The sequence below is a fragment of the Lontra canadensis genome, unplaced genomic scaffold (genome assembly GCF_010015895.1).
Source record: "Lontra canadensis isolate GAN:19392208 unplaced genomic scaffold, GSC_riverotter_1.0 scaffold31, whole genome shotgun sequence".
NCBI classification, from domain to species: domain Eukaryota; kingdom Metazoa; phylum Chordata; class Mammalia; order Carnivora; family Mustelidae; genus Lontra; species Lontra canadensis.
Window position 1 is genome coordinate 530,569 of NW_022631025.1, and position 20,146 is coordinate 550,714.

General features: G+C 47.5%; 1 protein-coding gene across 3 annotated transcripts in view; it reads left to right on the forward strand.

The window, feature by feature from the left end:
- AUH (AU RNA binding methylglutaconyl-CoA hydratase) overlaps positions 1 to 20,146 on the forward strand; it is a 148,374-nt gene that overhangs the window by 55,297 nt on the left and 72,931 nt on the right. For 2 of the 3 annotated variants that reach the window (XM_032866407.1, XM_032866406.1), the window contains exons 5-6: positions 5,351 to 5,443; positions 7,005 to 7,061. The exons of the other annotated variant lie outside the window; for it this stretch is intronic. In XM_032866407.1, the coding sequence (XP_032722298.1) occupies positions 5,351 to 5,443; positions 7,005 to 7,061 (150 nt within the window). The remainder of the gene's footprint in view (positions 1 to 5,350; positions 5,444 to 7,004; positions 7,062 to 20,146) is intronic. 3 annotated transcript variants of the gene reach the window in all.

A 20,146-nucleotide genomic window follows, 5' to 3' on the forward strand; every position in this document is an offset into this window, starting at 1 on the left:
ATTTAAAAATCACAACTGACACTAACGTTTTCCCTTAATAATTGAATCTCTCTTTTTCTGGAAACATCTGAAACCCTCTGTTATGTATAGTTTCTTTCTTGGAGCTGAAAGTAGGCCTGCTTCCCTTCCCCCCTCATTCCAGGTCTGACTGCAGTGCCCCTCCATCCCTGGGGTCCCCCTGCAGACACTGAGGTACACCAGGGCCTTCCTGGGAAGCTCCTTTATCTTTCTCTTGAAATAGCAGAACTTTAATTGTTCGCTTTTAATTGTATTTTTAGGAGCATTTCAAAGGATTGTTATCTTCTTTGTCATACCTGGCCCATTTCCTGGTACTAAACTCAAAATAGCATCTGATCCTGTTGGTTGCGTAACGCGCCGAGTCATAATTTCTTCTTTTTGCTGCTGGGGTAACCTGTGCTTCTGGCAGCTCCGATGTCCTCCAGCCGCGCGCTTACACAACTGCCATCGTGCTGGTTCCCAGCTCTCGCGGACGGGAAATCGGCGCTTCTGAAGTGTGTGTATTCAGTCCACTGAGATTATCAGGTGCTACCAAGCAGAAAAAATACTGGATGTAAAAACCAGCATATGAGGTAACTGTGAAACTAGCATGTGCTTTGGGATGGCTCATCTTTTCCCGAAGAAAATTTGCTAAGAGAGACATCTTTCAGGGAAAGATTAAGATTGCATAAAATTTAAGATTCAAAAACAAATTTAATTAAAAAAATTTTTAATTGAAGTATACATTTGACTCACTAGAACTTCAGAATTCATAATATTGTAAAATGGTTGAAATTTAATTACTCATTGAATGCTAATTGAGCTGTTCTTAAATAATTTTTTAGTAGGAAAAATTTTTATAGACTGCTTTATATAATGCTAATTTATGCTAATTAGCATTTGAAAGGTGCAAATAATTTACCTTTCTAATAATTTGAGTGTTTAATACCCTATTTTCCTTGTTCTTGTTTTGTGTAAGGACCCTACACTTCTTGTCACTTTAGTTTAGATACTTCACATAAAATGTAATGTTAAAAAACTTTCAGCCCCTTGAGAAAATGTCTTCAGTTTTTAACTATCAAATTTAAAAATAATTGTCATTATTTCCAAAGAATTAAGCATATAGGGGGAAAGTGCTGATTCTTACACTTTAGGATTAAGAAAACTCGAGCAGGAGACAAGTCATCTCACCATCTCCCCACCCCCACCTCCCAGATCAGCATGTTTGCGTTTGCTTATTTCTCCTTAGTTCCTACATTGTTATTCCAGGTCAGGTGGAACCTGAAAGCCCTCTCTCCCATCATCTTATTTTATCAACATAATGTTTGTTTATAGCACCTCTTAACAATCAAAGGAGGGTATATTTACTAGTCCATTTTATTTGTGCTTTTTTTAAAAATGTTTTAATGTTTTAAAAAAGATTTTTATTTATTGGTTAGAGAGAGAGGGAGAGAAAGAGCACAAGCAAGGGGAGAAGCAGGCAGAAGGAGAAGCAGACTCCCCGCCAAGCAGGGAGCCTGATGTGGGACTTGATCCCAGGACCCTGGGATCACAGCCCAAGCCAAAGGCAGATGCTCAGTCATCGGAGCCACCCAGGCATCCCTTTATTTGTGTTTCTAATGTGTAGTGCCTCTTTTTTCCCTTTAATGACATTTTATACTTCTGAAAAATAATAGCTTTTAAACTTTCGGTTGGCTAGTGTGACTTTTAAGTATGATATTTATTTGATAACATGAACTAACAGAATTGTAAAGCAAAGCCTTGCCACGTGTGTTTGGGGCATCCGTCTCCTGACGCAGTAACACGGACGTTAGAGATGGGCGCGGGTCGTAACCTTGCCGCGTGCTCGCTGGGCCGCTTCGGGGCTCATGAGCTTGTGGAATGTTGCTCTTGTAATTCGCAGTCCGCTCACTCCGTGGACCCCTGACTTAGTGTGCGTGTTCAGTTCCCAGTCCGACGGGAGGGAGATGCGCTGGTTCCTGCTGGGGGGGGCCGCCCGTCAGCGGGGACTCGGCATTTGCAGAAGCCGGACTCGGGAGTGCGTATGTTTCAGGCCCGGCTGTGACTGTAGAGGCCTTTACACGCCTCTTTGTGGTTCTGCTCTCAGAAGAGCCCGCGTCCCGCAGGGCAGCGCCCTGGGCGTCGTCGCGGGCCCGGCGGAGAGAGAACGCGCCCGTCCTCTTCGGGTCTCTCCGGCTCGGGAGCCCTTTGCGCCCTGCCTTTTCCATAGCTGCTTTGGTCCGTGTGTATTCTTGTCATCTCTTTAAAGTACGAAGTGGAAGATGTTCGTGATGAAAAGAGCAGCAGGGGGAGCAGGCGGTGTAACGTCACAGGGACAGGAGAAGCAGCCCCGGGCGGGAAGAAGGGCGTTACTGACCGGCGCCCGTGTGGTGTTCATCTCCGTTGCCGCGAGGGTGCGCGGCGCGGTGCCGGGGGCGCGGGGACGGAGGGCCGCGGAGATGCGCGGCCGGGAACCCCCGAGCAGTGCCTTGGAAGACCCTTAGGTGCCAGCTGGGCGCGCCAGGCCGACGGCAGCTTGTCCGCAGGCCTGGATGGGAAGCGCTTCCAGAACATACAGTGCGGGCCCGAGGCTGGAGAAGAGGTCGGGCGGGTGGACAGAGCCTAGTTTATCGGCTGCTTCCTGTGCCATGCTCATTGTTTTCTCCATTTTTATCCCGAGCGTGGAATAGATGACTGTACGGTCTTAACTGGGGGAAACAGCATGACCGCGTTTGCGTTTTAGAAGATTAGATCCCGGAACTCTGGAAGGCGCGTTGGAAGGGCCAGCCGCGGGGAAGCTCCGGCAGGGACGTCCGCGGCCGACGGATGAGGGGACCCAGAAGGACTGTAGCACAGGGCGGGGCTTGCAGCTTTGTGAGCTGTGGGAAGGAGGACCTCTGGGCCGACTCTGGGCATCTGTCCTGGATAAGTTGGGGGCGGAGACGCTGCCAGGCGTGAAACAGCATCTAGAAGGAGGACTGGCGAGAAGAGAAGCTGGTTTGAGCTGAAGCACGTACTTGGGGATGACGCAGATGTGCCCGGAGGCAGGCGGGCAGGGAGGTGCGGCTGACAGGGACGTCTGGGTCGGAGGTGGGGATCCCTGGTATTGTGTGGTCAAGGTTCTGGGTGGGAATGAGACCTCCTGAGCGGGGTGTCTGTTGGGAGAGGAAGAAGGCTGAGAAAGAACGGGAAGTGGGAAGAAAGGCAGGGACGTTGACAGAGGGGCTCGCCAGGCAGACGAAGCGAGGAACTCGTGGAGGAGCGTGTGGCTCTCGTGTTTGGTCATCAGCGGCAGCAAGTTGCATAGGGGCCAGATAGTGGCCACTGGTTACGTGGCCGCCTCTCGGTGTCCCTGGAAGCGGGGCCAGAGCAGCCCAGGACGGACGGGGTGCGGCTGGAGCGCCACGGCGAGGGCAGCGGCCAGGGCGGTCGTGCGTTACTGTCCTCCCTCGGGAAGCTTGTCCTTGTCCTCGACGGGAGCCGGAAAGAAGCTGAGGGGTGGGTCCTGATGGGAGCGACCTGGGACTGCGGAGAGAGGGGACCCGAGGGGTCTCGAAGTCACCATCATTTCTGTCGCCAGATCTTGGAAAGGAAGGAGTGAGAGTTAGGTCGCAGAGTCCCTGCACTTGCCTTGTCGTGGTTTGAGATGATCTTGGAAGCCGCTCAGAGGGACGTGCCGTTAAATTTCCTTATTGATCTTTCTTTCCTTTTTTTTTTTTTTTGGGTCAGGTAAATCTTACCGGATACTGTTTTTTCATTAAATTTATTTCCTGACGGTAAACCCTGAGACGGCTGTCTGTTTGCTCACCAAGTGTGCTGTCATGTGCTCCCGGGGTGCGCCTTAGAGTCCGGCCTGGCCCTCGAGCCCTCCCCTTCCCTAGACGTTCAGGCAGGGCTGACAGTTGGGCAGCTGGGTGCGCCTGCCCCGCCGCACCCATCCCTGCTCTCCGGGAGGGCTTTTGTCTTCGCGGACAGTGAGTGTGTGTGCTCCGTCCCGGCGTTTCCGACTTTGCTCGTAAAATAAGTCTGATAATTTCTCATGTGTGAATGAAACTCCGTGTACTTCAGCAAATTTGTAGTTTTCAAAGTCCCAGAATGCACCTCTCCGACTGGAATTTCATATTTCAGAATACCTTTGGAAGAAAGAGATCTTTAGGGATGGTATCTTTTTCCTTCCTTCCTTCCTTCAATTTTATTTATTTTTCTAAAAATTGAGCTATAATTGCCATATAACATCATGTAAGTTTAAGGTATATAACATATCGATTTGCTGTATTTATATATTACGCTATGATTACCCCGGAGCGTTAGCCATTACCTCACGCCGCATGACTATTACTTATTTGTCGTCAGGGCAGTCAGAAGGAGATGGCACCGCGTTCTGCTTGTCCTGGAGTAAGGCTGGCCAGCCTCGCCTCACATTCCCATTGTCAGAAATAAAATTAATAAGGAGGAAGTCTGCTTCACATAATAATTAATCAGTCAGCTTTTGAACCACCTATAAAAACGAAGTCTGTATGTTCCACTTTACAGAATCTCATTAAAATAATATTTGGGGCTCAAGAAAGTCTGGTTTGAGCTCTTTGGTGGCTGACCCCTTCCCCGGTCATGCTTTTGGGCAGGCCCTCGGGACCTTCTCCAAGCCGCGTGCCTCTGGAACGTGCTGCTGGGTAGAGCCTGGTCAGTCTCTAGCTGGGGCGCGTCCTGCTGCTTCCGCAGTGACAGAACTGGTGGGCAGGGCCCCAGCAGCCGCTCAGTCGGCTTTTGTCTGCTCTGAGAAGACCTATTACTTCGTTGGGTGAGACCGTCATTCCGAGTTCCATGGTGACCCATAAAGGATCGTGAACTTCGCAGTTACACCGAAGACATTTCAAACAGAAATTTGTATGAACCAAACGTCTCCTAAAGGACGTTAGGCTCGAAGATTGAGGAGGGCACGTGTTGCGTGGAGCACTGGGTGTTGTATGTAAACAATGAATCTTGGAACGCTTCATCCCAAACTAATGATGTATTGTATGGTGACTGACATAACACAATAAAAATATTTAAAAAATCACGAAGTCAGAACTGTGATTGTGCTAATTGAGCAGAAAATATTTATGGAAATATTTCAGGGATATGGGAAGACTTAAAGACATTCTTGCATGTTTATTTGGTGGAACTCTACACGATTGTTGCATGTTTGAAGAATAATAACAAAGGAAATGACTATTTTGTTTAAGGCAAACGGGCTGTAAAATTCTGTATACGGTATCCCCTTTGAAAAATAAATTCACAAAAAAGAGTCTAAGATAAATTACATAGTAAGGTCACGATCTTCCCAAAGAAACTTGAACTCTTTGCTCTGTTTCAGCTAATCTGCCGGTGCCCACGATCGCGGCGATCGACGGGCTTGCCCTGGGCGGTGGCCTCGAGCTGGCTCTGGCGTGCGACATTCGCGTGGCAGGTGAGACCGCCCCGTCAGAGAGGACCGTGTGCTCGCTCTCCGGATGCTTCCCGGTGCTCTTCTCTTTGCCGGTGCTGAGTAGAGCGTTTAGAAGGAGGCCCCCGCTGGGCGTGACGGAGCGCTGAAGAGTCCCCGTGTAGGAGACAGTCTGCTAGAGGAGGGGAGGACGGGGATCGGGTCACACAGAAGTGAAAGTGCGCCGCAGGCCCTGTCCTTCTCCGATCAGTGGGGGAAATGACAGGGGCTGCTGCGCGGATCCCGTGAGTGAATCCGTGGCCTGTGCCCATCCAGGCACTTCAGTTGTGTCAGCTACGGGGACGACAGCTTCATCTCTCTGAGGTTCACTTGCTTCTTGCTTGGTTTCCTGTGGGTGGGATGAGGCGATTATGAAAATAATACTGAGAACAATTGGTGCTGGCCTGTGCTGAGCGCTGACCCGGTGCCCAGCCTGGCTCCGAGCCCCCGATGTGAATGACGTCACGCCACGGCCTGGCAGCCCTCTGTGATAGGCGCTCCGTGCTGCTGGAGGAAGCTGGGGCCTGGGGAGGAGACAGGAACGGGCCCGGAGCAGTGGCTGAGCTAGGACTGGAACCCGGGCAGTCTGGCACCATGGCCCACACTCCCTGCATTCTGCCAGAGCCCCGCAGACTGCCACCACATGGCCACATTGGGGTGACATAAAGGGACCCTGGCCCGGAGGAGCGGGTGAAGCAGGCAGCAGGCCGTGTGTCCCCGTTCTTCCCCTGACTCCCGCTGTGACTCCTGAAGCAGCTGCCTGCTAACAGTGAGTCAATGGATGTCATTATGTCTTCAGTAACTTGACTGTTTCTTGGGAATTGTAGCTGCCAGTCCATGTGGACTCTTTCCCCCTTTCTACTTTATTTTAGATTTCTACCTACTTGTCTGAAATCATGAGTTTTAAATGGAGAAGCTGAGGTACCCATAGTCCATTTCTGAAAGAGTGCAGATTGCGGGAATTAGGATATGGGAGGTGGTCTAGATGCAAGTAAACAAATAACTGAGAGGTTTAAAGTAGCCATGAAAACAAAACACAGAAGGAGGAACCCTGTCCAGCTGTCAGAATAGTAAAACCGTTTGTCAAAAGTAACCAGACATTCGGCCCTGAAAAGCTGCCATATGTGACGCGATACACGAAGCGGTTTGATTCGTGGACCCTTCGGGCAGCCGAAGACCCTACTTGTCCGTCAGATACCGCTTCCGCCTCATCCCGAGTAAGAATGGGGCCTCAGCCTGCAAACGGGACTTGGCAGTGTCGGGTCAAATCGTGCGGTTACAACCCTGGTCCTTCTGAGTCGAAGATTAATTCACTGCCGGCCAGTTTGGAAGAGGAAATGTTACGGGAATCTCCTAATGTCTGTCACTTACAGCGTTTACTTATTTCGGTAACTAAATGCCTTCTGAAGTGACTTTTAAAAAGATTTGTGACACAGGTTTACTTAGTAAACAGAGTATTTGTAGCTGATTTTAGTAACTTTTTCAAGTTGTAATATTTGAATCTGATGATACGGATTTTACTTAATTTTCTTCCTTCCTTTTTTAGCTTCCTCCGCGAAAATGGGCTTGGTCGAGACGAAGTTGGCAATTATTCCTGGTGGAGGTATGAAGTGTCCACGCCGTTGATTTATTCTTAACAACAGGGCATAAGGCAAAAGGGTGTTAATTGAAAAGGTGGCATTTTGGGTGAAGGGACTAATACTGTATTGTTTGCTTTTGTAGCAAAGTCCTTATGTAAAATGTGCTCTTTTAGTTTATTTGGTTGAGAAGATGCTGGTTGTGTTGGGTGCTGCCCTGTTTTTGTGGTGTCTCCTGTGCTTTTCTGTATACTTTCTTAATTTTTAAATTATTGTTTTCAGCCACATTTTTCTTGAAACGTTGCACTGCTCTTTTTTTGAAAGTGGCCCGCACACGGTCCGACCCCGCTGGAGGCGTGGGCAGGGCTTCCCAGGCTTCACGCCAGCTTTTTGTTTCTGCGCAGCAGGACCAAGGTTGGGGTTAGTGGGTGGCCTGAATTTGGAGCGTTGGTCTTTCTTCTGTCACTATAAAAAAGACAGGTGAGCTGCTTTTTGGGAAGACTCATTTAAGAAAGCATTTTTCCAACACTGATAATGAAATCTTGTATTGCCCAATAAATCTGAAATTTTTGTTCTTTTGTCCGATGAGAGAATTTGGAGCTACTCCGGTTTTCATGAAGTTGTTCTCTCAGAAAGTAGGGTTCATTTGAGATGTGTGCATTGATGATTTATTAGTGTATGAATTAAATCACAGTAACAGTGTAAAAAAACCAGTAACAGTGTAAAAATTAAAAGTGGTGTTTGAACATTGTAGGTATGTTTGTACCTGGACAGGTTAAAATTGTGTGTTTAACCTTATCATTAGAAGAGTGCTTATCCTGATTAGGGTGGATAGGGAGAAACTAAAACACAATTCAGTTAAATTGGTGACTACTCAGGTCCATGTGTAAGACTCACGGAAAGGTTTCTACTTCAGTTGTCCGTGAAAACGCTATTCTTGTGGGTAAAAGCACTCGATAACTGTCTGTTGGACCAGGCCCCTCCTGTTCACAGTCACTAACGGAAATGCTGGGAGGTGGATTTCTGTGGAAATGGATCCTATTGAAAAGAATTATCAGAAAATTAATACTGGGAATAAAACAAGGTTTAGGAAAAGGAGGATGGTATGATGTTTCTGAAATTCTTTTAAGAAGCAAGCATGTATTGGTTATTAGGGTATTGCTAACCCTAGAAAGACAGTGACTGTAGTAGAATGGTGACAACCCCCTGTCACCACTCCCCCCGCCCCCCGAGATAGGTCAGCCTGGAACCTGGGAGTGTAACCTTATTTGGAAAAAAGGTCTTTGCAGATAAAGTGTTAAGGATTTTGAGATGACCTCATTCTGGATTATCTGAATGAATCTCAAATCTGATAATAAGTGTCCTTATAAGAAGAGACGAGGAGAAGCAGAAGGTCCTGTGAAGACAGAGATTGAAGAGAAGCGTTTGCAGGTCCAAGAAGGCCAAGGATTGCTGGCGGCCACCGGGAGCTCGGTGCCTCCGGAAGGAACCACTGCTGCCAGCATCTCGAGTTTGGACTCTGTCCTCCAAAACTGTAAGAGGAGACTTCTGTGGTCTTATGCCAACGAGTTGACGATAACATGTTACAGCAGCCCTTGGAGACTAATACAGTAGTGTTTAATGTTTCAGAGATGTTTTTCTGGACAGTAAATTAGTGGGTGGCAGCGATGAAGGGTGGGAGGAAGATGAACTTGGTATTTGGGATATTTGACATCATCTCGAAGATGAAATGTTCTGTATTAAAAGCCCGAGAAGGTAGAGCGGCCGCATGAGCGTCATGTTGGTGTTGGTTAGAGGGAAGCGGCCTGACTGGCTGCACTGCAGAAACCCAAGTGCGAGCCCCGCTCCTTCCCTCTTGGCTCCTGAGCTGCCCCCGCCTTTTGGGTCTGGGGACCAGCGTCTTCTTTCCAGAGTACCAAAGTTGCTCAGGGTCCTCCTCAGTCAGGGACCCGCTGATTAGAACCCACTTGTAAATTTAATTCCTTTTGGACTGTGCAGTCTCATGATTATAATTATTTCTAAAATTTTTATTAAGTGAATTTGTGATAAAATTGAGAATGCTTTACCATTTTCCCATCTACTTACAAAGGATCGTCTTCTGTCTTTGTCTTTTTTCCTAAGTGAGTCTGAGGGAATGTGTCTCAGTTGCTCCTTTAATTAATGACACTTTCAAGTTCATCCTCATGCACGTGCATCTCCGTTGTGTCGTGCTTTCTGTCGAGGGAGTCGAGTTCTCTGGGAGCCACGTGCCCTTTCGATGAAGAAAGATGCAGGCATTTGCGTTCACATTCACGTTCGTGTGACGGTTACTCACACACCCTAAGTGAGGCCCAGTTTTGAGGTTTTTTTCTTTTTTTAACAATGTAGTTTCTCTAAGGTCTGTTTAGTGTACTGTCTGAAGGGGGGGCTTCTGAAATCTCTGTGGAGAGAAATCCTCTGGTGGGTGTTTTGACCCACAGATATTTCCATCATATCCTTTCTCCCCTTCCCTTTCTTGTAGATGAAAATACCGCTTTTTTTCCCCCCTTTCTTAAAGTTGGTTTTAAATTGACGGACTTGCCTTGGCTCCTGTGATCCCTGAGGTGTCGTCTTTTGGGCAGTGAACCGCTGTAAGAGCTTCTTAGAATAGACAGACTTAGTTTCTTTCTCCCTTGTTGGTGGACCTCTTAGCTAAAAGCGGATGCTGAACTTGCTTCCTGTTGTAGATGCAGCGTGGCCCTCGTCCCTGAGCCCTTGTCAGTGTCCACAGCTCCACTGGTCGTCCACTTTGCACAGGACCAGCTGTGATGGCCACCCTGGGGTAGAGAACAGGGCAGGAGGACAGTATTGTGGAAACAGCAGATGCTTTGCTTTCCTCGTCATATGAAGACTGTCAGTTCCTCAGGGTGCAGGGTCTGAGCTGTGTGCACACTGGGAACCGTGGCGCTGCAGGCCTGGTAGGGTTGAGCCCCTCCCGGCGCGTACAGGCTGCGCTCCCCGCTGGGTGGCCCTGGCCGTCCCGTTGGCATGACTTCTTCCCCTTTGTGATGACAGCTCATGGGGAAACAGTTGACAAAGCCTAGCACTTAGCTTTCTAAAGGTTTCCTTCCTTTCTTTTCCCTTCCCTTCCCTTCCCTTCCCTTCCCTTCCCTTCCCTTCCCTTCCCTTCCCTCCTTCCTTTCTTTCTTTTTCACTTGAGCTTGAGCCCAAGTGATAATACGATTCTTTTTAAGATATATTTTATAAATTTTCTCAAAACAAGTTAAATGAAAAATGGTTGTTTCGGGGAGAGTAATGTTCCTAGTGAACATGAGTACTAGTGGGCCATCACCGATAGTGTGATTCTTAGATGAGTATTCTAAATTTTAGTGTCTATGAGACGAGAGATTGTTCAGTGACGACTGTTGGAAGTAGTTAATGGAAAGGAATGCAGAACATACTGGATCTGAATTGAACTTCTTTAAATAGTGTTACAGCAGATGTAACTGGAAAAGTTAAACGTAACTGAGTATCATATACTCTAACCCGTGCTTTTGCTTTTACTTGTAATATATATGTTTGATTATACACACATAGTATAAAATACAAAATACACAATGCCAATGATTAAAAGCACTAGCCAATCTGAAAATAATTAAGATTGTCCCCAAGGACCTTCGCACAGCATCCTGAATTACACTGGGGGTCTCTGTGCGGCTCACAGCTCTGCTCCGGCCTCCGGCATCTTCTCCTTACTGAAGGCGGCTGTGGCTCCTCCGCGCTTCCCAGTGGCGAGCGCTCCAGCAGTGCACACTGAAGGTCCCTTCCAGAAGCAGCTCCTCCACCGATCCTGCCCTTTAACGCGTTCGCGAGAACCAAACAAAGCAGCGTCCAGAGGGTTAGAGTTCTTGTGACAGTTGAGGACATTTCTTGTAAGTGCGTGCAGAAAGCGGTGGCAGACGGCCTCGTGCCCGGCCTTTGCTTCTTGCTGCTTCGACTGGAGGACTTGGGGTTGGTGTCATGAGCCCTCACTGCCGCTCCGAGCGCATCCAGGCCCCGTGCTCGGGCGCGGACGCACCACCAGGATGGGATGCGCCCTGCTTTCACTGCCCCATGGTTCTCTCAGATTTCCTCCAGCTTTTTATTTTGGGAATACTCAAACTGCGGAACATTTGAAAGGCAGAAAAGGGATCCTCTTTATCTGCCTCACCAAGCCCTGCCCGTCCCCACACCTCCCCTCATGGCCCCCCTCCTGGGCTCGTTCGCACCCCGTTTGTTCCTGCAGAGCCGTTTTGGAATGAGCAGGTGAGCCCTGGGTTGTGCCAGCGCGCCTTTCCTGGGAAGAACAAACCGTACAGGACCACAAAACTGCCCATCCCGCACGGGATGAGCACTAACTTGAGGTTCCCCACGGGGCTCACCGTGTTTGTGGTGGGTTTTGGCTTTGCTTTTTCAATTCAGGATCGAGTTAATTCATGTTGTATTTGGTTAGGTCTATGGGGTTTTTCTGTTTTGTTTCTAAAATCTAGATCAGTCTTCCATCTCTTTGTTTTTTATAACACTTTTTTTTTAAGCATTCAGGCAAATTATCTTACTGAGGTTTACACATTCTGGATATGACTGAGTCATTTCCTCAAATTTAGATGTAGGTGAAAACATTGAGCCAAGAATACTCAGTGGGCCGTGCTCTGTTTCTCATTTTATGCGGTGGCTCTTGATGGTAGGTTGTCCCGCTTTGGGTGACAGTAATTTTGATCCCTTACTTCATGTGGTGACTAACTATGACTAACCTTTTAACGTTCTGTTTTTAGAAACCTTTTAGGAAAATAATCTTTAATTACTCTTGTTGGCATTGACCATTCCCCAAATAAAAAGCGAGAGGAAGGAAACGCGAGAACTCGGGTGTCATGGGAATGGGGGGGTGGGGCGGTCCCTGTCCATCTGACTGTAGGCCGGGCCCTGCAGGAAGGCAGCTTCTGGGCACGGTGACTAGGAATGCTATTTAAGGTGTGCCTGTGAACTAATGTGGACGTTTAGACCCTGCGTGCCTGTTGTCCTGAACACCGTAGTCATTTTGGAAAGTGTTGTTTGTGACCTTTGTTGAAATCCTCTTAGAATTCACGTCAGAATGGGAGCTGCTTCTTGTGAACATCCTTAGTAGTGACTCATCTTTATCCTGCGAGTGTGAATTTGATTTTCACAAATAGCAAAAGACCTTTCTGTGCCCAGTCTGATTAAAATTAAGGTCAGACTGTTTCGGAGGAAGAAAAGTGTTACAGCAAAACTAAGACTGCTTTTCTTAAGAGGTTCCGTGAGGTCGGACGTTTACCTGTGTTGGGAGCCGTGGGCAGCGCTGCGGGGCTACTGCCCGCTCCCCGGCTGACCTCTGCGGAGGCTCGCTCTCTTGTGCTCTGGGGTTGGGTGCGTGCATTTGTTTGTTGGTTTGTTTGTTTTAAGGATTTTATTGATTTTATTTTGAGAGAGAGAGTGGTGCACAGCGGAGAGGCAGAGGGAGACGCAGGCTTCCTGCCGAGCAAAGAGCCCCCTGTGGGACTCGATCCCAGGACCCCAAGGTCAGGACCTGAGCGGAAGGCAGATGCTCCACTGAGCCCCCCGGGCGCCCCCGTTAGGTGCGTTTATTAACACGCTTGTTACACTGCAGACTCCCGTTTCTTTGTACTAAAAATGTAATTCAGGGCCCCCTTCTCATTACAGTGTTTGGAGCGTTGCTTGTTGACTCCACAGTGTGGACGGGCCATTTTGTGGGGCGCCGTGGAGGGAACATGGTGTGAGTCTGGCTCAGCCGTGTTCCCTCCGAATTGCCGAGTCAGACCTGGTAGGAGGGAGCAGACGCGCGAGCGCCGGGCTGCCGCTGTTAAATCGTTGCACCCGGACAGGAGTCGGGCAGTTTACGACTGGGAGTGGAGTTTGAAAGAGCGGCGCGGCTTCTGTCCGCTCTCCGGCTCCGTTCACAAGGCTCCGAGGTGGCGTCTCGGCGCCGTCTCCGCCTCGGGTCCCACTGCCCTGCGCTTTGCTTACGCACGGTGCTCGCGGAGGATTTGTTCTCACAGTAAGTACTCGTCGAGCCGCGCACCGTCGGACGCCGGGCCCGCGCCGTGGCCAGGGAAGGCGAGATGCCCGCGGCCGTGGCCAGGGAAGGCGCGATGCCCGCGGCCGTGGCCAGGGAAGGCGCGATGCCCGCGGCCGAGCCGCGCTGCTCCGCAGAGAGCCGGGGGCTTGGCACCCGCGCGCCGTGAAGCGGGGCAGGGGCGCAGAGTGCTGGAGGGCGGGGAGGGAGGGAGGGGCTGCACTGGAACGCGGGGGTCAGGAGAAGCCCGGGCGACAAGGTGGCGTTGGAGTTAAGACCGGCGGGGGTCGAGGGCAGGAGCCGCACAGATCCAGGGCGAGCATTTCGGCCTGCGGCGTCCCCCGCCGCCGCCACCGCACGGGGCGGGAGCAGACGGGCGGCGGCCTCTGTCAGGGAAGCGAGAGGGGCCCCATCAGGCCGTCAGGGCGTCCACCCTGAATGAGAAGGGCCCACGGCAGCTTCTCAGCAGAGGGCCGTGCAGTCTGAGGCTTTCAAAGATTTGTCTGACGTCTGCGTGGAGGGCGCGCATCGGTGCGGCCAGCGCGAGGCCGGAGCCCGTGCCGCTGGGACCTGCGGCTGCGGTTCGGTGGAGGGGCCGGGCCGGGTTGGGACGAGGCGGTGGAGACGGGTGTGCTGCGGTTTGGAGAATCTCCTGACAGACCGCAGGAGCCTGAGGAGGGGCTGCTCGCATCCTGGCAGGAGGAACTGAGAAGAAAAGGTTCCCTTAAACGGAGATGTGGGAAGAACAGGTTTAGAAGAGACAGTGAAGAATTTTGTTTGGTCAAAAATCATTGTTAAACATCCAAGTGGCGTATTAAGTGGTTGGCTGTGCAAATGTGAAGTTTAGGAGAGTGCTGTGGGCTGAAAATAAAACTATGAATTCAGTTTCTTCCTGGCATCCATCCCTCTGGTCTAAAAAAAAAGAAAAAAAAAATCCCAGAAAGGGCCATAGGCACAGCCAGAGAGAACTTCAGGAGAATCTTTCTTGTTCAGGTTTGGGAAATGGGAGGCGAGTCTCTTGGTAGGGAGCGCTGTGGCAGCCAGAACCCGAAACGTCAGGAGCTCAGAGGGAAGAGAACTTTCTCAGTCACAGGAGCTGCTGTCTCAAGGGGGTGGGGGCAAGTTCCTGCTGCTTTATTTTCTCTGTCTGTCTGCATTTTGCCTCGGACATAGGTGTAGTTGTTGAAAGTGCGAGATAGAGCAAGGTGTAGACAAGCCCAGTGTTGTGGGTGGAGGTCCAAAACGGGGGAGCCCTAGGGCATTGGAAAATACTAAGACATGGTCAAGAGGGGGAACGTAGGAAGGGGATCCCTTCACGTCGCTTGTGAACTCCTGACTCACTCTTGGGCTGTGCATGCGTGTGTCTGATTCTACACGGAAGATCCGACGCTGAGGGCTGGAGCCGAGAGACGGACCCCTGCCCACATCCGAAACTGGCCGGAGTCCTCAGAAACACGGCGGCGCTGAAGCCACAGTCCACAGAAGGCTGGCTGCGATGTGTCGCCTGAGTCCATCTAGCACTGACTGAACGCTGACACAGAAACGTCCGGGCCAGAAGTACTCAATCTCAACTTGCATGGGAGAAGACATTGAACAGATGCCATCTAGGACGGTAGATGTTAGAATCATCTGAGAAAGATTTTAAAGCACTTACCGTAAAAATGCTCCGAGAAGTAAGGGTGAACCTTTCAGGTTCCTCCTCGTCACCTTGTCAGTGCACGAGGGCTTCCCCTGCTAGGTTTCTGGGAGTGACGAGACACCTTGCGCCTGACCCCAGAGAGATGTGATCGATAGCAGTTTCTCAGTCACATAGGTTCCCATTCCAGAGGAGGAGGAGGACACTGTGGACACCCCCACGGGGCCACAAAGAGGGTGTGATCTGGAGTAGAGGATCCGGCATGGCTGCGAGAAGCCAGCTTCATAGTGATGGGAGGGTGGATCGCCCCATGGGTCCCACAGGAGGATGTGGTAGGCTTGGGTTTTTTGTTGTTTGTTTTTGCTTTTGTTTTTTTCTTGTTAATTTTTTTTGAACTCAGGAACCTGAGAGCAAGAGTCACTTGCTCCACACTGTGCCAGCCAGGTGCCCTGACGGGCTTGTTTGAATGATTCCATGGTCTGACACTGGAACCCACTCTCCAGAGATAAGTAGGAACGGCCTGGTCTCTTTAGTGAGGAGGGTTGTTTGTCTAGGGCACTTTCCGTGGGACCAGAGTGGGGAGGGGAGCTTGTGCTCAGGCCACTTGTGGTTCGTCTGGTGTTCCTAGATGTTAGGAAGCACGTGCTTTTGGGCCTTAATTTTAGGCCTTACACCACACAAACAGGTGGAAATACAGCAAGTTTCAGAAAAGAAAGAAAAGATACAGAGTATCCTACTTTAGGGGTGAAAAATACCTGAGCCAAAATAAGCGGCAGGTGGATGGACTGAATACCGGATAGAGATGACAGAAGAAAGAGAGAGTGAACTTGAAGGTGTGTCCACATGACGGTAGGTGGCATGTTGGCGGGACTGACACTCATTCTGTTATGACTTGTTCCTGAGTGGTGGTTTGCTGTAATTTTTCTTATTTTTAAGATACCTTTAACAGCTCTGCTTTATAATTGATGCGCAATAAACTGCATGTATTTTTAGCAAAAATATTTGGTGAGTTTTGACGTTTGTATACCCGTGAAACCATTAACAGCTAAGAGAATAAATATATCACCCCCAAAAGCTTTTTCACGCAACAACTGAACCATTCTCTGTCACTATAGATTAGTTTTCATTTTCTAGAATTCTACGTAAATGTAATAGTCTCTGTAATCTTTGCCTGGCCTTTTTATTCAGCATAATTATTTTGATACTCATCTATTTTATCGTGAATTTCAATACTTAATTCCTTTTTATGGCTGAATGACTGCATTGTATAGGTATACCACAGCTTGATCACTTTTGGATAGATACTTGGCTTAGCGCCAGTTCTGGGGGTCTTACGAGTGAAGCTGCTGTAAATATTTGTATATATTGTACACATTTGCTGTACACTCTAGGCTTTGTGTGGACATACATTTTCAGTTATCTTGGGTAAATGCTTAGGATGGGAATGGCTTCATATGATCAAGTACATATTTATGTTTTTAATAAATGGCCAGACTGGTTGTCCCACTTGGCTGGACCAGCATGTGTGAGAGTTCCCAGCAGAAGGAATGAGAATTCCCTTTTCTTTTGCATCCTTGCCAAGCTTGGCACAATCTTCTTGTAGATGTGATTGTGGTTCCTTCATGTCTGATAATGTTGCGCATCTTATCATGTGCTTCCTTGACATCTCTGGTTCTTTTATGATGTATCTTCTCAGATATTTTACCCATTTTAAAAAAGTGTTTCTATTTATTTGAGAGAGAGAGAGAGAGAGCAACAGGCGTGGGGAGGGAGAGGGAGAAGCAGACTCTGCACTGAGTGTTGATTGGGGCTTGATCACAGGACCCTGAGATCATGATCTGAGCCAAAATCAAGAGTCAGACGCTTAACTGACTGAGCAACCCAGGTGCCCCTCTTTTACCCATTTTTAATTGGATTGTTTTATTACTGAGTTTTAAATTCTTGATGTGTTTTCTTCTTCTTTTTATAGATACAAGTCCTTTTTCCGGTATATGCTTTGCAAAGACTTTCTTTCCATCTGTGAGTTGACTTTTTATTCTCAGCAATTCTTTGAAAGAACAAAATCTTAATTTTGATGAAGTTCAGTTTATCAACTTACTCTTTCATGGATTGTGACGTTGGTGTTGTGTGTATGGAATCTTCCCCTAAACCACAGTCATAAATGGTTTTCTCCTATGTTTTGTTCTAGAACTTCTGTAGTTTTGGTTTACACTTAGATCTATGATCCATTTGAGTCCATTTTTGTGTATAGTGTACTGTATGGACTGATAAATGTTTGCATATAGACATCTGATTGTTCCAGCACTGTGTGTTGAAAAGAATGTTCAGTTCTCTTACTTACCTTTGCACTTTTGTCAAAAATGCAGTGTCCATGTATGTGTAGGATTCTGTCTGGACTCTTTTCCGTTCCATTAATCTTTGTCTATCGTGATACCAAAACTGCATGGTCTTGATTACTGTAGCATTAAAATCTTGAAAATAGGTATTGTTAGCCCTCTTACGTGTTTGTCAAAGTTGTTTTGTCTAATGTATATTCTTTTCATTGCCGTATGAATCAACATGTTAATTTCTACAGAAAATCCTCCCGGGAGTTTGCGACTGTATTCAGAGACCCACGAACACTGTATAACTCTTTATTTTGTTAGGTTGTTAATTTTTCTTTTTTTTAAGGTATTATTTATTTATTTGAGAGAAAGAGAGAACACAGAAGGAGAGTGAGAGGGAGAAGCAGGCTCCTCACTGAGCAGAGAGCCTGATGCAGGACTTGATCCCAGGACCCTGAGATCATGACCTGAGCTGAAGGCAGACGCTCAACCGACTGAGCCACCCAGGCGCCCCATGGTCGTTAATTTTTCCTGATCAAATTTTATGTTCTGTTGTTTGGCAGAACGTTCTGTAAATGTGAATTAACTATAACTGTGGATTTTCTGTTTTTCTTTTCAGTTCTGTTAGTATTTTCTTCAAGTATTTTGAGGCCCCGTTAAGTGTAGAAACACTTAGTTTGGTCCTGTCTCATGATGGCTTGCTCTGTGTGTCTCCAAATACTCTCTTTATCCCTGGTAATACTCTGTGCTGTGAATTCTGCTGTGCCTGGCATTTTGCAGCTACTCCAGTTTACTTTGGGTGGTATTAGCCTAATCTGTTCTTACCTGCCGTTTTATTCTTAAGCTGTTTGGGTCTTTTTATTTAAAACGTGTGGCTAGGAGACAGCGTACTGTTGGGTCTTGCTTTTTCTTCGTGTCTCACGATGGCTGCCTGCATTTGGAAGATTCACACTGTTTACCACTAATATGATTATTGATATTTAAAAATCTCTCCTTCTCATGTTTATTCTCTATTTCTTGACTCTGCTCCCTTTACGTGGTTCTTTCCTGGGCCTTGAGGAATTTCTTCACATGTGTAGTGCTCAGGACTCTGATGAATACTCAGGAGGGAGTCTCTTCAGATTTCTGGAGTCTCACCTCTGTCTCATACCCATGTCCCTCGGGGTCACAGCTCATCTCTCACTGAAGGTGCACTGGGTTTGGCCTCCCTCTGCCTCTCTGTACTGTGTCCTGGCAGCTCTTTCTGGATGATAAGTTTGTGCAGAAGTAGCGCTCACCTTGCTTGTTTTTCCCGTCATTACTGTCCCATGTTGCCTCGTGTCCGCTGTCATGAAAACTGAATTTTGGCTGTGTCAGGCAGATGGTAAATCAAGTCTTTGCTACCGTATCACGGCTGGAAGAGGAAGAGCTCTGATTTTTTAAGTGAATACTTGTGCACACATCCATTAATTGCATTGTTTATTATTTATTTAATTTTGTATAGGGATACAGTTGACATGTGATGTTAAGTTAGTTTCCGGTGTACGATACGATGATTCTCTACGTGTATACGTTGTAGAACATCTCCGCACCAAATCTAGTTAGCATCCATTACCGCACGCAGTTAGAAAGTGTTGTTTCTTCTGATGGGAGCTTCGTGATTTACTTTTAGCCACTTTTTATTACGCAGCAAGTGTTACTAACTGTAGTCACCAGGCTGCTCACTACAGCCTCAGGGTTGGTTTATTGTGTGATTGGAAGTTTGCACCTTGAGACTGTCTTCACCATCGTGCCCAGCCCCCACCTCTCACAGCTGCCAATCTGTTTTCTTTTTTATGATTTTGTGGTGTTTTTTTTTTCTTTTTTTAAGGTTCTGCATATAAGTGAGAACATGTACTATTTGTCTTTGTCTAACATTTTACTTATTTAGCATAATGCCCTCAAAGTCCATCCAGGTTGTGGACAAATGACAGGATTTCCGCTTTTTATGACTAAATAATATTCCACTGTAGAAGAGACACCACAGTTGCATTATTCATTCATCTGTACGCGGGCGCTTAGGTTGCTGCCGTATCTTGGCTGTTGTAATTAATGCTGCCGTGGACATGGGGATGCGTTTTTCTTTTTGAGTTGGTGTTTTCGTATCCTTCAGAGAACTACCCAGAGTGCACTTGCTAGGTCATATGGTGTTTCTATTTTTACCTTTTTGGGGAACTTCCATACTGTTTGCCCTAGAGGCCATACTGGTTTACATTCTTCCCAGCAGTGCACAAGGGTTCACTGTTCACTGCATCTTCATCAGCGCTAGTTACCTGTTGTCTCTTTGGTAAGAGCCATTCTCACAACGGTAAGGTGATACCTCATTTTGGTTTTCATCTGCATTCCCCTCAGGTATCGTGATGTTGAGCACCTTTGTGTGACCTGTTTGCTATCTCTGTGTCTCCCTTGGCAAAATGTCTGTTCAGATCCTTTGTCCGTTTTGTAAATCTGTTTGTATTTTTGGTGTTGAGTTGTATGGATTCTTTATCTATTTTTTGGATATTGGTCCCTTATCATATATGTGATTTTCAAATATTTTTCTCTATTCTGTAGGTGACCTTTTCACTTTATTGATGGTTTCCTTTGCTGAGCAGAAGATTTAGTTTGATGTACTTCCAACGTTTAGTTTTGCTTTTGGTGCCGTTGCATTTAGTGTTAAATCCAAAAACCTATGTCATCAAGACGAGTGTGAAGGAGCTTATTGCCTATGTTTTTCCTTTAGATTCATGTTGACAGGTATTATCTTCAAGACTTTAATCCATTTTGACTTGATTTTGTGGATGGTATAACAAACTGGTAGAGTTTCATTCTTTTGCATAGGACTGTTCAACAGCTTTCCCAACACCATTTATTGAAGACTCCCCTTTCCCTATTGTATATTCATAGCTCCTTTGTCACATTAATTGACCATATATGCATGGGTTTATTTCTGGGCTTTCTGTTATGTTCTACGAGTACATGTTTCTGTTTTTATGTCCAAACCATACTGTTAGGATTACTGAAGCTTTGTAAAAAAAAGGGAAATCAAGAAGCATGATACCTCCAGCTTTGTTCTTCTTTCTCAGCATTAGTTGGGCTGTTTGGTGG